The following is a 20,670-nucleotide window of genomic DNA, read 5'->3' as shown; positions in this document are numbered from 1 at the left end:
AAGTACCATCTTTTCCGCATCACGGTCACACACAGGTCCTATCGTCCTCCTTGTTTTGACGGGGCTGTGCAGTTCTTTCTGGTCATTATCTTCTTCTTTCCAGTATCTCTTCTCAGCACGAGCAACTTTCTGGTTATCAAATTTGTTCCTGCAGGTTCTGTGCCATACAGCTTTTTTCTCTTCAAAGGTTGTCTTCATATCATTACATTGTTCAAGGAGATCCTTGTTCAAAACAAACACAGACGAATCCCCAAGGGCTTCAAGTTTCAAAATATTGTCGACGACACGACCGTACCCAGTCTGCACGCCAGCTTTGGCAAATGTTGATTGTGTCGGATTTACTCATTTTTCTTCTGTTTCTGTTTGGCATATCGCACATAAAGACCAGTCGACCAGGGCACGGGCCTCCAACATTGATGGGTGTGAATTACCTTCATGAACCGCTTCTTCTGAAGACTCCTCTTGTGTTGGCAGTGGTCTGGGATCCAAGCTTTTTTCCTGGACAGATTCCGGGAGATTGTGAGGGTCCAGGGAAGTCTCTGCATCCAGGATGAGATAACCTAATGAAAACAAACAAGGGCAATAAATCAACTGCAAAACAATTTTGTTTGTGACTTAATCAAACACACACACACACACACACACACACAAACACACACGCACACACACACACACACACACACACACACACCTAATACACAAGCGAGCAGGCATATCCCCCCCCCCCCCTTCACCCTTTCGCCTCATACCTTCGCGAACCGTGTCTTCAGAAGACGTTCCTTGTTTTGGCAGTGGTCTTGAATCCATGCTTTCTCTTGACTGATGCAAGGGTCAGGAAACGTCTCTGTATCCAGAGTGATAAAACCGAATCAAATACAGACAAACAAGGAAATAAATCACATGAAAGACAATGCTGTATGCGACTTAACTACCCCCCCCACACACACACACACACACACACATAAAAACACACACATGCACACATACATTTTCTCTCTCTCTCTCTCTCTCTCTCTCTCTCTCTCTCTTTCTCTCTCTCTCTCTACACATACACACAGGCACGCACACGGCACACACACATACGCACACACTAACACACACAAACACAGACACGCACGCACACACACACACACACACACACGTACCAACACGCATGGCTAGAATATTAGGTTACATTAGATAATTATGTGACATGATCCGTCTACGGCTCTGTGCAGCGAATGAGAGAACCCAGTAGTGACCGCACGCAAAACGCACGTGGATTGAATGAAGCATGCACTTCAAATGTCTGTGTTTTCTTATGTCGTACCGATTTCTGTACATGCAATAACATCATCAAGATTCAAGAGTTAATTACCAATTACCTACATATCGAAGATGTACAAAATTCAATTTGATTTCTGACTGTCAGGGCCACCTAAAAACGAAAGCAAGGTAAACACAAACAGATCTAAACAGCAAGGCGTTTCCAAGATTTTGTGTCAACAAATAGTGTTGAAACAGTGTTACGGACAATAGCCGCTGCTTTCACAGGAACTCTTATTTTCCCAGGACGATCGTAGACTGGAACCATCTACAGGACGATCAAGTTCTGGCAGGATCTATGGAGATCTTTAAATCTGATCTCCACCCAGTTTAGGACTTATTTATATGCGCACCTCCCTTCCGTCGATCAAATGACAGAAGTGGTTTTTCAACGTGACACAGATACAGATCTGGCATTCATTGCAATCACTTTCGCGCCCCCCTCACCCCCTCCCGTCTACCCTCCCCCCCCCCCCCCATTAAAAACATGTATACATGTAACTGAAAGCATCTTACCGTTTACTCGAAGGTCGTGGGTGCAAAATATATAGCAGGCGCCTTCATTCTGCAAACTCAAACGCCATGCTGTTGTTCTTCAAGCAGACGACAAGTATTCCGCGCAAAGCGATACGTCTAAAATCTGATTGGCTAATATTCCCAAGGTCGCGGATAACTCGTGTTGGAGTTATCTCCCGCACTGCGTTGTTTACCTTCGAAACGATTTTTATTTAATTAATTTTTTCACCCTTTCATACTTGCTGGATGACTTGTGTCATCCTCTTAATCGATTCTTTGTACTTTTATGTGCAATTGCTGAGAAAACTACAATTTGTTCAATGATTTGCAGTATTGTGGTGTATTCTTGCCACGAGTCCCCAGACTATAGAGCGGACCACGAAGAGCCTAAAAAGATCATCATACAAAAATTAATGTTTGATTTTTTTGTTTTTTAAAGTCTCCTGCGGACTGTTTTCAGCGCATTACTGAAGAGTATTATTTGACTTTATACCGGGTTTCCCCAAACGCTGGCAAATATAAAGAATTGGTTACAAGGAAAACGCCATGGCGGGTCTGGATGCATTCTCAACTTGGCGAAACATGAGAATTTGGTAACGGCGGCAACTGCATTTTTTATATCCCTTGCAGTTTAATAGACGGATAGGCCTCTGTCGGGATTGTATAGGTTGTGAGATAGTGAATACTCTTCTTGCTCTCATTGAGGCAAACTGTCCACACGTGCTCCTTGTCCGCGTGTTTCAGAAACACCCCTCGCTAGTGACTGGCCTACAACGTCACGTGGGAAAGAGACAGTAAAGTATTCACTCTTTCTTCTTCTTCTTCTTCTGCGTTCGTGGGCTGAAACTCCCACGTACACTCGTGTTTTTTTCACGAGAGGAATTTTACGTGTATGACCGTTTTTTACCCCGCCATTAAGGCAGCCATACGCCGCTTTCGGAGGAATTCACTCTTTCGCCACCCGTACAAACCGACAGTTATTTCCCAACATTGTGTGTTGGAGGCACCAGGCTGTGGATTGTTGTCATATGTCCAAGTGAAAGACCTACAACTAGCACGTAGGGATAATTCTGACACCCTTTTCTTGTCGTCACTATCAAAATCTAGATGTGGCACTTTTAAGCACGTGTAGGGGAACGTGTACGGGTAACGTCATCAAATCTAGTTTTTACGTCACGCGTTTACCAAGATCTGCAGTCTTGAGGGCCCCAAAGGGTTTAAAATCGTGATCGTGATTGGCGTTTTTTGACCTCTCTGTGACCGTGATTGCCGAAATTTCCATTTCTGTGATCGTGATGGGACTTTGCCCGTGATCCGTGATGACAAAAAAATCAATTCTCGTGATCGTGGTCGTCATTTGTTTTCGTGATCGTGATGGGCATTATTGCAAAGCATTTTATTTTCAACGCACATTTTTCACAGCTGTATCACTCTATAATCCTCTATTCGTCAAGGAGCCAATTCTGATTGAAGGGAAGCAACAACACATTCAGAAATATGATTTTGACAGCGATTGCTTCCCTCTCACACAAAAAAAAGATCCAATCAGAAGGCAAATTGCAAAAGTCTGCCAAACTTCATCCAATGGAAGGGCTTCGTGCAAAAGTTTTGAGTGCATTCAGTCAAATTCGAATTCGAAGATCAAAAATGGCGTGCAGCGGTACTGTCATCGAACTTCTGTTATATTTTGTGGATTCAAGCCAGACCAAAGCAGGCGGCGAGAATGCCTTCCTTGGTGGAAAGGTCAGGATACGGGTCGGTCTTTCCGAAGACGAAATATCAAGGTATGTTGATCTATGTTGCTCTATGACTGTTCTGAATGTAGGCAAAGATCTTGAAATTTGTTCAAGATCTTTGAGTTTCAGTGAGATCATTGACATTGTCGACATTCGCCACGTCCGGCTGTCACTCGCTCAGTGTGACCTCGACTGGCTCGAGATCGAGTCTGCGTGTAGCCAAAACCGAAACTAGAAATGTGTTTTTCATCCCAGCAACGTGGACACGCTTGGCATAGATTCTAATTCAGTAATTGTCGCTTCTTTGCATTAAGCTTGGATTTATTTTAGCGCCTGTAAACTTTAATATCAACAATGGGTTAAATTCAGAAACAGTTACAATGGCGGGGAGACGTGCCAGTTTGGGTCACTTGATCCTCATGTCAAAGACGATCAAAGTCATGTTCGTTGGGGATTTTGTCAGGCATGCTACTTTTCCGGTAATTGCCGGAAATCCGATAAAGCCGTTTTCAAAATCCGGTAAAGTCAAATTTATTCCGGTGAAGTTGAAAAATTTCCGCAAAAACGATCCGTGTGAATATCGCGCAACGCGACCGGGCGCCGGTCTCAATGAAGCCAGCGCACAGTTACTGTAGTGTTGTTTTCACCAGTTTGGAGGTGTGTTGAATGGTGGTGGGGGGAGGCTAAAATGGGATTTTTAACAAGATCACAACACTATTACAACCCTGAAAATGATGCCCAGAATGCACCAGATTGCACAGATTTTAACCGTTTTTTGAAAAAAATTCGGGGGGGGGCATGCCCCCGGACCCCCCTAGTTGGCTCGCCTGCTTCGCAGGCTCAGGCTTGTGGCTTCGCCACTGGCACTGCACGCTTCTTTCAGGTAAAACCATTTTGGGCCTGTAGCATATATTCCTGTTTGTTTTTCAAGGCCATAAAACCAGGCGATGGTGTACCTAAAATTGTATGGCAAAGTTGAAAATAAAGAACCCATCACACATACATGTACTTTAATTTCAATCCACCCAATAGTTTTTGAGAAAATGGGTTTACAAGATTTAGCTCTGGAAATGTGAAATTGTGCAAGTATATATTCATGTGTGTGAGTGAGGGTGTGGGAGTTGAATGTGTATGAGTGTAGAGAGAGAGAGAGAGAGAGAGAGAGAGAGAGAGAGAGAGAGAGAAAGAGAGAGAGAGAGAGAGAGAGAGAGAGAGAGAGAGAGAGAACAATGAAAACAACATTCTTGTTACTGATTACAAATCATGATATGTATTTCTATGTGTGTATGAAAGAGAATTAAAAAAATAATAATAAAAAGTGCAACAGTTCTCACTTTAGCTCAGTTGGTAGCGCGCTGGATTTGTATTCAGTTGGCCGCTGTCAGCGCGAGTTCGATCCCAGGTTCGGCGGAAATTTATTTCACAGAGTCAACTTTGTGTGCAGACTCTCTTCGGTGTCCGAACCACCCCCCGTGTATACTACATTGGGTGTGCACGTTAAAGATCCCACGATTGACAAAAGGGTCTTTCCTGGCAAAATTGCTTAGGCACAGTTAATAATTGTCTACCATACCCGTGTGACTTGGAATAAGGCCGTGAAAGGTAAATATGCGCCGACATGGCTGCAATCTACTGGCCGCATAAAATTTCATCTCACACGGCATCACTGCAGAGCGCCTAGAACTGTACCCACGGAATATGCGCGATATAAGCTTCATTGATTGATTGATTGAATAGATCCAGAGGAGCGAATTACTGTGTGGTTGTGTTTACTTTGACACATGCTTTCTGTACATGCAACTTTTACCGTGACCGTGATTTGCCACTTGTGTTCGTGATCGTGAAAACAAAAATCAAGGTAACCGTGATCGTGAAAGCTAAAATTTCCCTTCCCGTGAACGTGATGATACCCCCCCTTTGGGGCCCTCAGTCTTGGTGGGAGCAAAACAACGTATGATTTGGAACATTGGAGAGAAAAAAGTGAGTCACAGGTGACGCAATATCTACACGTACACGCACAGGTCTTTGCTATGTACACTGACGTTCAATCATCTAGAACACTGTGTTGTTGATGAGCGTACCCGTGCTTACAACTCGCAGGACCACATGGTACAGTAAAGGTGACTGTCATACACAAGGGAAAATTACGTGTACTGCCGTCTTTAAGCACCTCACCATTCAGGCTGTCGTTCTCCTTCTTCGGAGGACTTGAAACTGAAGCATCCTATGTAGTAAAGGTGCTAATATGTGACCATGGAAGTACAGGATCGCATCTGATTACTGATGATCACACATGATCGTTCAGCCACACTCAAAACATAACACTTTTGCTAAAGCCGAACATCCGTGTCGAGAAGACAAAGCCTTGCTATAGTACTGACGGCGACGGAGATAGATTTTGCGTTACCAGCGACACCTAATGTAGCCTATTACAAACACGAGAAAAGAGCGCTACATCTGTCGCGCCCGCGATGTTCCAAAGCAACAAAGTGCCAACACAAAGCCATTGGACACAGCAAATCGCTCAGGAATAGTGAAGTACATGTACAATAACGATGGTGATGATATTGGCCTACAAAAGACCGACGACCTTCCTTGACTTCATAATACCAGCTTTGTTTCTCTGACACGACCAGCTCCCTGCGTGTACAATATTTTACGTGTAAGCTTAAAACATTAGTGCTAAAGACACGATTCAAAACAACTTTTTAATGTAGTTTTTAGCCTTACGGGGAAAATGTGCTAGGAAAATGGACTCGGATTTTTTTTTTTTAAACATAATATTTTTAGAGCGCATGTATCCAGGGTTAAAAAAGGGAGAAAAAAAGAGGGAAGCTGCTTACATATAAATAATGCTTTTAACCTTTCTGCCACTTCGATTCAATAAAATGTTGTTATGCACGCAGACTTCTACGGCAACATTCCAAATCGTAATTCTCCGGTCATGAAATCGTGAGTTTTCTGTTTCGCAATTTAACATTGTTCATTAAGCTGCGATGCAAAGCGTGAAATGGTGTTGCTGTTGTTGTGACGCTGTTGATTGCAAATGGGTGAGTGAGAAGAGGCAATACAGACGAGGGAGGGGCGGGAGGGGGATGGGGGCAATGAAGGGTTGGATAAGGGTTTTTGTGTTTGCGTGTGTAAGAAATGTTTGTTTTTACCCAAATATAAAACCGGTCGTTGAGTTGTGGTGCTCTTGCTTATTAACTGATATTTTTTTTATCAACGATACATTTCTTTATTTCTTTATTTGGTGTTTAACGTCGTTTTCAACCACGAAGGTTATATCGCGACAGGGGAAGGGGGGAGATGGGATAGAGCCACTTGTTAATTGTTTCTTGTTCACAAAAGCACTAATCAAAAATTTGCTCCAGGGGCTTGCAACGTAGTACAATATATGACCTTGTTGGGAGAATGCAAGTTTCCAGTACAAAGGACTTAACATTTCTTACATACTGCTTGACTAAAATCTTTACAAAAATGGACTATATTCTATACAAGAAACACTTAACAAGGGTAAAAGGAGAAACAGAATCCGTTAGTCGCCTCTTACGACATGCTGGGGAGCATCGGGTAAATTCTTCCCCCTAACCCGCGGGGGTAATCAACGATACATAAAGAGCTATATCAGTCATAAGACAGAAACGAAACAACAAGAAATGACACGTGTTGATAATTCATATCATTTATAAACAAAGTTTGTTTAATTTATTTATTTTAGTTATACCATCACACCACCACTACAACTGGCTCCAAGATAAGTACTGATTCTCACAGTGTGATGCAATGCAAACGCAGAGGCTTTTCCGTGCGGGTGGCACATTTATTTCAGTCACTACAAAAATACACAAAATGTGACACGTACATTCTAAACTAAAACGTCTTTCTACGGTGCACTTATTAGCCTAACGTAAAATCTTACCATACAAGAGTGAGTGGACATCAAAATCAACATAATTCTCTAATTGAATACAGTTGTGATTATTTCCTCAAAAAACACATTTTAAGTGACAGATATTTACTTCACGTCATTTAGGAAATATGTTGGGAGCACACCCCTTTCCCGAGAAAACAGTGTGGTTCACGGTAACTCGGCATCTGGTCTCTGCAGGCTTTCCCGTGAAAACAGTGTGGTTCACGGTATCTCGGCATCTGGTCTCTGCAGGCTTTCCCGTGAAAACAGTGTGGTTCACGGTGTCTCGGCATCTGGTCTCTGCAGGCTTTCCCGTGAAAACAGTGTGGTTCACGGTATCTCGGCATCTCGTGAAAACAGTGTGGTTCACGGTATCTCGGCATCTGGTCTCTGCAGGCTTTCCCGAGAAAACAGTGTGGTTCACGGTAACTCGGCATCTGGTCTCTGCAGGCTTTTACGTTGGACGAGAATATCCCTCCACTTTGACAGATACCAAACATCAACGCCCTACCCTGACTGCTGGCTGTGGTGAATTGGACTTGATGGAGAATTAATGTCTTAAAAGGCCGATAGAGGCTTAAGTGCAATTCTTTCATTCAATCCAATCCGCACTGTGCACAGAGACCATCCAGGCTTTTCATTCTTGGTATTTGACCAAGTAGAGATGTGGCCGTAACCTACGTGAAAACCTCTTTGTATCTCTGTCTGTCTGTCTGTCTGTCTGTCTGTCTGTCTCTCTCTCTCTCTCTCTCTCTCTCTCTCTCTCTCTCTCTCTCTCTCTCTCTCTCTCTCCCCCCCCCCCCCCCCTTGACATCGGGGTACGCGAAACTCGTTATCGGACAGAGAGTAGCAAAACTATTTTTTCATGTAATTGTGTACATCATACAGTTCCGTTCAAACCGTTTTGTAATTCCATCCTCCTTCTCCCTCACAAAGAGGCTGTTGATTTAAACAAAATTTTATTCAGAATTTCTTCGCATGAACAGTTCAAAACACACAGCTAAAGACACCCACTCAAGCAAATGCTTATATCACGTGACCAGAACAATACTAAATTACACACATTTTCGTAATGGTGGACATAACAACAATAAACCAGAAGAACAAATTGAAAGAATGGGGATGGGGAACTAAATAGGAACAGAAGAATCTACAGAAGAGAAAAGAAAAGGGAGGGGGAGGGGGGAGAAAGTACAAACAACCACAAGCAGAGACTAGGACGAAAGCGCATAGGAAGAGAGCATCAAGTCTAAGACATGCAACATGTGAATTCAAGTAAATGTAACAATTTATTGATGGAAGGCAGTAATTCGTTAAAATATAAAATACGAGACAAACGATAATAATCATTATTTATACGCTGCTTATGTAATCAAATACGATAACAAAGAGAGAGGCAGTGTGGAGGTACACATACGCTTGCCCACACACATATACACTATCAATGCGTGAACACATCCATCAAATCAGTCGGCCAGATTTGACAATAAACGATTGGACAGACTCAAATATCAATATAATATTGCGAAAAGAATATTGCTCGCTACCTTTTATTAATATTTCCACGCGTCTGAAGAGGCTGTTAGCCTATAAGCAATAAACCATCCCATCTCTCTCTCTCTCTCTCTCTCTCTCTCTCTCTCTCTCTCTCTCTCTCTCTCTCTCTCTCTCTCTCTCTCTCTCTCTCTCTCTCTCTCTCTCTCTCTCTCTCTCTCTCTCTCTCTCTCTCTCTCTCTCTCTCTCTCTCTCTCTAATTTAAGCCAGTTTGGCAAGGCGAATCTACGGCGTCGCCTTGATCAGTTTATGTGTTAGCGTATCTCCGAAAAGAGAGCAGGCTGTTGTGTTTGTTGCAAGACAGAAGCTAGTTAACAAACCGTACCACCTGCAAAATCGAAAAGCCTTCAGGGAAATTCTCCAAACTTTCTATTCTTGCATCAGCGCAGATACCAAAGCGGAACACCCTTTTTAAGGCCGACCCACCCCACCACCCTACCCCCCCCCCCCCCCCCCACCCCCCCCCCCCCCCCCCCCGAATAAAGACTTACTCCATTTTGAGACCTTATTTTTTCAAACTCTTCTGTTCAGAACCTCTGTAGATTTAGGCTACCCCCATTTTAAGACTCCCTCCATTTTAAGACTTGCTTTTCACAGATTGTTTAGGTCTTAAACGGGGGGTCCATTGTCCTTGCTCATCCACTTCCGTCCTGTGAAATTGACGGTTTCTGTGCGAAAAGAAAAGTATGTTGTCCTTACGACGCTAATCGCCTAACACTGTTGATAACAGATCTCTCTCTCTTAATTACTTCTTTAGAGTTAACAAACCGAGCAACAGGGGCTTAATTACAATTAGACAAATGTTTAACACTAGCCGTGCAATCAGTCACACCGTGTAACGCACAAGACGCTGGTTTCGGAAGGACGTTTTTGTGTGTGTTGTGTTGTGTACGTATGTGGGTGTGTGTGTTATGCGTGTGTGTGTATGTGTGTGTGTGTGTGTATGTGGTCGTTTTGCTAGTGTACATCGCCGTGAGTTCTAACGAGATGGGGCGATTAATAAGTGTTCATTATTATTATTATATTATTAGTATTAGTATTATTATTATTTAATCTGGGAGGTTGGTGCAATGATTACATGGTAAGAATGGTTTGAAGCCTTCGCGTGTTCTGTTTACATCGTAGTTATCTTGAAATTCATTTCAGTCCTGAACTGATGGTGTCGTCTGCTACATATATGAGTAGGACAGTCTATTGAATCAGTCACTTCCAAATGCTGCTTTGTCCAGCTCGAAACCTGTCAGAAAAAAACCCTTCTGCTTTTAGCCGCGGGAAATTTTAGGGTCAAGCATCATTGTTGGGCAATATGGAGACGATAAGCTACATGCCACTAACACAGCGGCTGAGAAGAATCTTCGCAAGTCGAAAGAAGAGGCACATAATTATTCACTGTGGCACAGGCGCATGAAACTGATCTGTCAGAAAAAAACACTTCTGCTTTTAGCCGCAGGAAATTTAGGGTAAAGCATCATTTGGTAATGTGGAGAAGATAAGCTACATGTCACTAACACGGAGGATGAGAAGAATCTTCTCAAATCAAAAGAAGGGGCACGTACAGCCTCGCTTTGGAATAGGGCGGAAGAATACGCTCTCTGGAAAAGTTAGCGCACTCCAAGAGTGCGTTAACAGTTTTAAGCGCATTGCCATTAGCCTATCAACTGTTTCACATCAGTCATGTGACACCAGTTCTTACTGACATTATTATTATTATTATTATTATTGAAGGAGGGGATCCTGTGTGAAACCCTAACTGGTTTTACACTACACGGCCTCATCACAAAGATCTGCTGCCTAGTTATTTTTTTAGGAGGGGCAGTGTACATCTATTCCTTCTTCTTCATCTTCAGCGTTCCAGAATGTTCTGGTTACGTGTGAGCTCGTTTGCCCATTTGGGTTCCCCAAACTATACTCTGAGAGCATAGTCAGCTTCACTCCGCTTTCGTTGAGTATGCATGCTGGGTATTTTCGTGTTTCCATAACCCACCGAACTCCGACATGGATTACAGGATCTTTTCCGTGCGCACTTGGTCTTGTGCTTGCGTGTACACACGAAGGGGGTTAAGTCACTAGCAGGTCTGCACATAAGTTGACATGGGAGATCGGAAAAATCTCCACTCTTAACCCACCAGGCGGCAGCGACCGGGATTCGAACTCACGAACTCCCGATTAGGAGGCCGACGTCTTACCACCACGCCACTGCGCCCGTCACATCTATTCCAATGTCGTAACTATCTTCCTCATCTCTAAAAGAAAAACGTTGTAATTGGCCAATAAATAAATCAGATCTGTAATCATTCCACTTGCACGTCAAAAATGTTCAGTGGCAGAAGTGCGCAAATGCACATGACTTCGTACTGGTATCAAATTCCCTGACATTTAAACAATGCCAAAACATATGTGAAAGAGCTTCTTTCTCCTTTTTGTAGAGTAAACACATTGACAATTTACGTTGTAACTAACAATAAATAAATAACACAAACATTAAAAGAACAGCCAGGAATATCATATAAATCATTTTGTATTAAGACTGCACGACCCCAGAATGTGTGGTTGCTTTAACACAAAAAAATGTCTTTTAAATATCCACAGCAACATAAAAAAAATCTCTTTCTATTTGCAATGAAATAAAATCACAAGACGGGCACAGGCAAAGGCATCTTTAACTCTACCGCTTCAAACAAAATTCAATAAAATTTGATGTGATATATAAACATCAGATTCACATAATTCAAACATTATGTTCACACATACAGCTAGCTACCAAACTGAAACAGTAATGTTCAACACTTTGAAACATTAAAATTTACACTCGCAGTCACAAAAGTGTTGGCAAAGAATGTATGTGTAGATGCCAAAGAAGGTCACATTAATTATTTTGCGGGTAGTATTTTTCACGTCGGCACTGTTGTGCTTTGCGAGGTCGTCTTCAGAAATCAATGTGTGTGGAATCCTTGTGTCAAAAAGTAAGGCGAAGACCAATACTCTCCAAGGTAGTCTTCTTTTTATATTTAGTCAAGTAAAAAGTAAATTTTAAGGGGCTTATTGTCCGTCAGGTCTTAATTGCCTATATTGGACATGAATTGGTTTATACGATTCGAGTTTTTACGCCCTCGCGGCTTTTGATGTATGCGTGTTTAGGTGGTATCAGCCATCTGCACTTATGGTAGAATGACCAAGATCTTTAACGTGCCATTGTGGTGACACGGGGTGGGAGATGGATACCGTCTCTGGGTCTGCACATAAAGTTGACCCGTGTCCGTCCCGGCCCGGATTCGAACCAGCGACCTTTCGATCACAAGTCCAGTGCTCTACCACCTGAGCTACCCGGGCCCCCTTTAGTCAAGTTATGACTAAATGTTTTAACATAGAGGGGGAATCGAGACGAGGGTCGTGGTGTATGGTTTAAACTGTTTTTATTTAACGTGTGTGCATTATTTACAAAAAACCGCATATTGAGTAAACAACAACAAGCATAGTGTTTTCTAGAAAATTACATATAAATGGCGGCTATTGTACAGTTTAAATGAAAAGCAAGCAAACATGAAAAGAAAATTGAAAGAAAAGTGTACATCAAAACAAAAATCCGTTTAAGAATACATATATAATATTTATGGTGTTAGCGAGTAAGAGATAGGGAGGGAGAGAGGGAGGGAGGGAGGGGGAGAGTGAGAGAGAGGGGGAGAGAGAGAGGGGGAGAGAGAGAGAGAGAGAGAGAGAGAGAGAGGGAGAGAGAGAGAGAGAGAGAGAGAGAGAGAGAGAGAGAGAGAGAGAGAGAGAGACACGAGTAGACGTATCGATTTTGCTTTCACTTTACATGTTTATCTGTTCGAAACGGCCGGACTGTCCAATAAATTCCTGCACTGTTAAAAAGATTTTTTTGTTAATTTTTGTTTGCAAGGAGGGGTTTCCATGAAGTAAAATATCTGTGTGTGTGAGGTTGTTGGTTAGTTTGTTGATTGTGTTGTTTCTTGCAGCTAAGTGTAAACGGCATTCTAGTAAGAAGTGTGTTGCAGTTTCTGTTCCATCACCACAGTCGCATACGCTGTTTTCCGCAAGGTGTCGCTCAACTAAGTCTTTCTTTAGATCGCTAATATTAAGTCTCATTTTTGTGTGGATTATTTGTGTTTGTCGACTGCCACTGTAGAAGTAAACGGGAATTTGTGTGTCGTCTTTTGTTAAGTAATGTTTAAATTCCCCGAGGGAGTCGGTTAACTGTATTTGTTCAGGTAGTTGGTTCCAGAGTACTGTTGTCGAAGGAAAAAAGGATGTTTTGTACGTTTCTGTTCGATGTGGGGGTATACTTCGTTCTAAGGGGCGGCGTCTGTGGTAGGGGTTGTTGGCTGCTACGAGAGGTGGGAGTGCTGCTTGTAGGTATGGGGGGGTCTTGTCGTGAATAATTTTATGGAACATTGTTAGTTTATGACGGTTACGCCTTTCAGATAATGATTGGAGTCCAGATTCTCCGTAAAGCTTAAAGTGACTGGTTCCGCGGACAGCTCCGATGATTGTTCGTATTGCATCTAGGTTTAACTTTTCGAGTTCATCTGTTAGGGTTTTGCTACAATTGTCCCATATTATGTCGCAATAATCAAAGTGTGGTAGAATGAAGGATTTAAACATAATTTCCAATGATTTTCGACTCAGTCTATATTTGTATGTACGCAAGCAAGCTACGAGAGTTCTGCACTTTGCAACAAGAGATTTTATATGTTCATCCCATTTACAGTTGTTTTGTATTATTATTCCTAAGTGTTTGTGATTTTGGGAACTTTCAAGGATGGTATTGCCAAAGTTTAGATCTGCGATATCAGGGGTTCTTTGTGTACAAAAGTTCACCAGTTCAGTTTTTGCATGGTTAAATGCTACCTTCCATGTTTCTGCCCAATTTACAATTTTTTCAAGATCTGAGTTTAAAATTTCGGCACGGATGTTGTGATTGGCTAAAGACAAGTACATGCTAGTGTCGTCAGCAAAAAGCTTAATCGTAGATTCTATATCACGTTTACATAAATTAGGAAGAGCAAAGGTCCAAGCACTGAACCTTGGGGAACTCCCGCTACTACTGGAAGATAAGTAGATTTACTGCCTTTTAATACAACTGCTTGCTTTCGATCTGTTAGGTAGTCTGTAAACCAGTTTAATAATGGCCCATTAATTCCAGCGGCTTCGAGTTTATGCAATAAGCCCCGGTGCCAAACTCTATCGAATGCTTTGGATATATCAAAGAAGATTGCTTGGGTAGTTATTCTATTATCGAGTGATTTGCATATGTCATTGTATATTGTAAGAAGCTGGTAAACAGTTGAGTCTCCAGGGATGAAACCGGACTGCGACTCTGTAATGATATTGTTTTGTGTTAAGTAGTCAAAGACATGAATTTGTATACATTTCTCTAGTGTTTTGCCAACACAGCTTAGGAGGGAGATTGGACGATAATTACTACATGTATCTTTGTTTCCCTTTTTATGAACTGGTGAAACGTGGGCTATTTTCCAAACTGACGGAAAAAGTCCTTCACGTAAAGACCGATTAAACAGTGCAGTTAGGCTGTCACAAATCACTTCGCAGCTCTCAATTAAAATTCTATTGTGGATTTCGTCTGGACCGACTGCTTTTGTTTTGTCTAGTTTGTTAATCGTATTTATAACTTCTTCGACTGAAAGTGTGAGAGTGTTTATTCTGCAAGGAAGCCTTGGTACTTCAGGAATGTCTGACATATCGTCTTCGCCGTGACAATGGACTGTTGGATAAAGAAGTCGTTGAACAAGTTTTCTTGTTCTAGGTTAGTATAGTAGGTTGTTCCGTTTGACGTCAAAGGAGGAATTTCATTGGGGTTTGATCCTTTCTTTGATAAGAATGATTTAACTAGTTTCCACCAATTTTTAGTACCAAAGTTATCTCCACTGGATACTTTTTTGTCTAATTCTTTTATATATTCTAATTTCCGATTACGAATTGTGTCAGTATAATTATTGCGAGTCATACGAAAGTGTTCCGAGGCCTCAGGTGTGTTTAGTCGCACTGCTGTGTCATGAACTGATCTTTTTTTGTCGCGTAGTTTTATAATTTCCTCTGTCATCCATGGTGCGTCTTGATCGCGAACAGTTATTGTCTTTACTGGCATGCATAGTCTTGTGACACTTAAACAGCTTTTCGGAAAATGACCTGGCAGCTTCGTTGACAGGGTGTAGCGTTGCAATGCTCATCCAGTCGATTTTCCTCAGTTAGATAAGGAATTTTTCTTTGTTTAATTTGGAGTAGTTAAATATTGTTCTTTTAGATGCAGGAGTTTCATGTATGTGTTTCTTAATTGTCGCACATGGCACAGAATGGTCGCTGCAAATAGGGGGTAGAACGTTAATGCTTTGCACGATGTCTACACTCGAGGTAAGAATAAGGTCAATGCATGACGATGTTGTTTCTGTAACGCGGGTCGGAAGTGTAACTAGTTGTTGTAGACTGTTTAAAGTGATAATATCAAGAAGATGCTGCGACGGGTTGTTTGTAAAATCTGAATTGAAATCACCAAGAATAATAAACATATGCTCTGAAGCGGCGACATTTTTAATTGACTGATCGATGAGTTTCCAGTATTCTACATTAGAGTTAGGCGGCCTATAAAATGTACCTATTAACAGCGTATCCTGGTTTAATCTAGTTTCAACCCATACGGCCTCAAGCTGGGGGATCAGAAGGTCATGCCTTGGTTTGCACACAAGACTGTTTTTCACGTATACTGCTACCCCGCCGTGGGGGTCGTTAGGTCTGTCTTTACGAATTGGGGGGGTGATAACCTTTAAGATGAATGTCGTCGTTAGAAGTGGTCTCCGAAAGCCATGTCTCTGAGATCGTTATAATATCGTGGGTGCTAGTCTCTGTTTCTATTATATCTAATTTGTTTCTGATACTTCTAGCATTTATGTGTATAACAGATAGCTCGCTAGGTTTCTTAGTTCGTGACGGTCCAGGGTTCGGGTGAATGTCGCCAGCAAGGCAGATCAGATAGCTGGCAAGGTTAATAAGTATTATATAGGAGAGGGATACGCTAACTGGTGCAATGTGGGTAAGTTGATTACGTGGTTTAATAGATTCGGCTTGTTGTGTCACATTCTTGGATGGGGCTGCCTTTCGACCGAGTAGATGCGATTTAAAGAATGTTTGGTTAGATAAACAATGGAGTAACAACGCAAGAGGACAGCCTTCTTTGCCCATAAAAAGCAATGCGAGAAAAGAGTAAATATTTGAAATATTCAAAAAGTTCAATTTTTTATTGGACAGGCCGACCGCTATTGAGTGATAACCCCCGATTCTGGCCCTGTAACAGGCTAGTGATACAGACATTATGTCACAGTTTCGCTAAGGAACACAAAAGGAGACGGGGCCAGAAGCGGTGGCGATCGTTCACACTGGTCTCTCGGAGGAAGCACACTCTTGGACGGAGAAAAAAATGTCTCTATCAGGAAAGGAGAAAGAGGACATTTGAGTGAACAGAGTAGAAATATCGAAGTCCTAAGTAGGAATGACATTTTTAGGATTACGTTCAGTGTATAAATTGGAACAGAGCGATATGTCTATGTGAAAAAGCAACTGTAAAAGAAAAACAAGAAAAGAAAGTAATGTGTGTGTGTGTGTGTGTGTGTCTATCTGTCTGTGTGTGTGTGTGTAGAGCGATTCAGAGTAAACTACTGGACCGATCTTTATTTAATGTTACATAAGAGTTCCTGGGTATGATATCCCCAGACGGCTTTTTCATTTTTTCGATACATTTCTTTGATGACGTCATATCCGGCTTTTTGTAAAAGTTTAGGCGGCACTGTCACACCCTCATTTATCAATAAAATTGATTGAAATTTTGGCCAAGCAATTTTCGACGAAGGCCGGACTTCGGTATTGCATTTCCGTTTGGTGGCTTAAAAGTTAATTAATGACTTTGGTCATTAAAAATCAAAAAATTGTAATTAATTCTTTTTAATAAAACGATCCAAATTTACGTTCATCTTATTATTCATCATTTCCTGATTTCAAAAACATATAAATATATATATTATTCGGATTAAAAACAAGCTCTGAAAATTTAAATGATAAAAATTATGATCAAAATTAAATTTCCCAAATCGATTTAAAAACAATTTCATCTTATTCCTTGTCGGTTCCTGATTCCAAAAACATATAGATATGATATGTTTGGATTAAAAACACGCTCAGAAAGTTAAAACGAAGAGAGGTACAGAAAAGCGTAGTACTATGCAGCACAGCGAAACCACTACCGCGCTAAACAGGCTCGTCAGTTTCACTTCGTTTTGCACGAGCGGCGGACTACGGTCATTGTGAAAAAATGCAGTGCGTTCAGTTTCATTCTGTGAGTTCCACAGCTTGACTAAATGTAGTACTTTCGCCTTACGCGACTTGTTTACATTTAGTCAAGTGTTTGTGTGTGTGTATGTGTGTGCGTGTTGAGCGATTCCAGAAAAACAGCTGGTCCGATTTTCATGAAACTTTGCATGAGAGTTCCTGGGTATGATATCCCCAGACGGTTTTTTTCTCGCTTTATTATTTTTTTAAATGTCATTGATGACGTCATATCCGGCTTTTTACAAACATTGAGGCCGCACTGTCACGCCCTCATTTTTCAACCAAATTGATTGAATTTTTGGTTAAGCAAAGTTCGACAAATCTCCGACTATGGGATTGCATTTCAGCTTGGTAGCTTGAAAAATTAATCAATGAGTTTGGTCATTAAAAATCTGAAAAGTTTGATTAAAATTAAAAATATATTAATCGATTCAAAAATAATTTCATCTTATTTGCTTTTATTTTCTGAGTCCAAAAACATATAGATATGTTATATTTGGATTAAAAACAAGCTCAGAAAATTAAAAATATAAATATTCTTATTAATACAAAAAGTTCAGAAATCGGTTTAAAAATAATTTCATCTTATTCTATATCATTTCCTGGTTCCATAAACATATAGATATGTTATGTTTGGATTAAAAACAAGCTCAGAAACTTAAAAAGAATAGAGAAAAGCGCGCTTCACTGTGAGCGCTTTACTCTGCTGCGCTACACTGCCTTGTCACTTTCCGCACGCTTTTTTCGTGAAAGTGGCAAGAGCATATTCTTGGCCCAAGGCCTCGGGGAAATGGAATGCGTTAATTTCATTCTGTGAGTTCGACGGGTTGACTAAATGTAGTAATTTCGCTTCACGCGACTTGTTTCTTTTTTTGTGTTGATAATTCATCATGTTGATAATTCATCAATTTAATCTAACCTGTCCCGATTGCTTTCGGTCAAATCAGTCAGATTATTTGAGGATGAGAGTCGCTTGTTCATTCAATGGTATTCAATGATCTCAGGTGCCAGGAGAGTGGTTCCGTATAACTCTCACTCTATCTCTTGGTTCTCATATCAGTCAGATCATATCAGCCGAGTCGACTCAAAAGAGACGCGCACTGTGACGTGCCTGATGTCAGGAGAAGCAGGGTCCGGCGTGTGGTGTGGAGGTGTTGTGTCGCACGTGCTGCTGACACCCACACAGTCAAAGTAGGTGCGCACATCCAGTGTCGCTCCGTGGAGCACGTGACTCCTGTTGACAACGTCGGAGCAGACTGCAAAAGAGACAACGACTTTTCGATACTGTTGGTTCAAACAAAATGTTATTCAAAATGCATAACATAAAACAATTAATATTAGGCAGCTAGGGCACGAATTTATTTTATGTGACCCAAACAATACAACAGTATGCACATATTTATGATGGTGGACATGGCAATAGTAAACGAAGAAGAACAATAATGGTAATGTTCTCCAATATTCTCCGCAACTTAGTATACAAGATAACAGTGTTTCTCTCTCTCTCTCTCTCTCTCTCTCTCTCTCTCTCTCTCTCTCTCTCTCTCTCTCTCTCTCTCTCTCTCTCTCTCTCTTTGTATTGACTTTATAGAGTTCTTATTTACGCAACTTTGCAAAACAATCAGCAGCTATGCCTTGATCGGTACATGCGTGCGTGCTTGCGTGTGTGTGTGTGTGTGTGTGTGCGTGTGTGCGTGCGTGCGTGTGTGCGTGCGTATGTGCGTGCGTGCGTGCATGTGTGTGCGTAAGTGCGTGCGTGTGCGTGCGTATGTGTGAGTGTGCGTTTTGCTTGTTCTGTGAGTGTTTCATTTCTAATTGTAATTCTGTCACTGGTAATTTGGTAGTTCTGTAACTAACTTACCTTCGGGATCAACAAAAGTGACGAGGGCGCATTCTCTCTGCGGATACACGAAGACCTCTGCCCCCCTGTGTCCCCCGCTCTGCCTCGTGTTGCTGAAGTAGGTGGCCAGGGTTTCTTTACAGAAGGACGGGATGTGGAAGAGGTTGCGGATCTCCGCTGTGCGACTGACCTGCACCGGCCCCACGGTCAGCTTACAATGGTGAAATTGTGTGGACGCTAAGGCCATCTGAACCTCATTCATGTCTGGAAAAGAAATGGTTACGCTTTATTCACTTAGAAGGAAGAACATTGCAGTTAACAAAATCAAAAAACAAGAAAGGTATAGGTTGTTGAAACGTTTGTTATTGACAAAACAATACAAAAGTGACAATACAATTCTGAATTTTGGAACGTTGGCAGTCTCCTTGTTTTTGGATTTATTGCAGTTAACAGTCACAACAAACCAGACGGTGTAAAGTCATAGACTGATGAAGCTGTAGTGTGTATGTGTGGGGGAGGAAGGGTGGTGGTGGTGGTTTGTGTGTGTGTGTGTGTGTGTGTGTGTGTGTGTGTGTGTGTGTGTGTGCCATTATACAGTATTTGTATTTTTGACCAAAATATGATATTTTACACAGATCGAGACAGTTAGTGTTCCTCCGAGATCGCGCGAGCGGTCGAGGTGAACAGTGACCGTCGAAATGTGTGTAGAATGTCATATTTTGGTCAAAAATACAAATAACATTTATATATCGATCGATTCTGCTTAGAATTCCTTTTACTTGTTACGATTGAACGCACACAAACATCCAATCTTTTGTAGTCTTGCCAAGGCGCCTAGATATGAGGTTTTGTCGGACTCTGAAGTCACATGGGTCAAAGAAGGGAAATCCAATGTTCAATCGATACATATTGTATTTAAGGCACACTCAGGCTCCCGTAAACCATCAGTTTCTGGTCACAGACACTGTCAGGCTTTTACACAGAGTACAAACACCCTTTCGTTTACACACTTACCGCTTGAGAACATCCTAGGTGCCCTCCGTAAAGAGCGAGCATTTTTCAAAGAATTTATTTTTGCGTTGCCAGCCGGATTTACCATTAACACAATCGGACGCCTCGTTTTGGCGCTAGACCTAACTTTTAAAATCTAAGTAATAATTTGACAGCTTGTTACACAAACATTCTTAAATCATAAAAAAAAAATCTTTTTTCATCAAGACAAGATCAGTACAATTCGAAGTTTTGAAAGTTTGAAAAATAAGGAGCCCGGAAGCAGGTCACGCAAGGTCGTGTTTGCCCAAGCAGATGAATTTTCTGCATAGCGCTTGCTTCTTTGAAGCCAACCCCCGCCGATAAGTTCGTGTGACTCGCAGCCGTTTGTTGTGTTTTAGATTCAGAGGTACACAATAACGTGATATTGCAGATACAGCCGGCGCATTGAAATCACAAACTGA

The 20,670-nt window shown here is 41.7% G+C and overlaps 1 protein-coding gene and 1 long non-coding RNA gene across 2 annotated transcripts in view; both read right to left on the bottom strand.

The window, feature by feature from the left end:
• Positions 1-423: 423 nt before the first annotated feature.
• Positions 424-984, bottom strand: LOC138952369 (uncharacterized). The gene is made up of 2 exons (XR_011451357.1): positions 750-984; positions 424-560 (listed from the first exon to the last, which is right to left on the bottom strand). It is a non-coding gene; the product is annotated as an uncharacterized lncRNA (long non-coding RNA).
• Positions 985-17,321: 16,337 nt separating this feature from the next.
• Positions 17,322-20,670, bottom strand: part of LOC138952366 (uncharacterized) — a 27,609-nt gene continuing 24,260 nt past the window's right edge. Inside the window, exons 5-6 of the mRNA XM_070324024.1 lie at positions 19,238-19,480; positions 17,322-18,632 (exon numbers count right to left, since the gene is read on the bottom strand). Of these exons, the coding sequence (XP_070180125.1) occupies positions 18,442-18,632; positions 19,238-19,480 (434 nt within the window). The 3' untranslated portion in view covers positions 17,322-18,441. The remainder of the gene's footprint in view (positions 18,633-19,237; positions 19,481-20,670) is intronic.

Source organism: Littorina saxatilis, linkage group LG17, assembly GCF_037325665.1.
Source record: "Littorina saxatilis isolate snail1 linkage group LG17, US_GU_Lsax_2.0, whole genome shotgun sequence".
NCBI lineage: Eukaryota > Metazoa > Mollusca > Gastropoda > Littorinimorpha > Littorinidae > Littorina > Littorina saxatilis.
The sequence above is the reverse complement of the archived record's forward strand: the minus strand, read 5'-3'. Positions and strand labels throughout refer to the sequence as shown.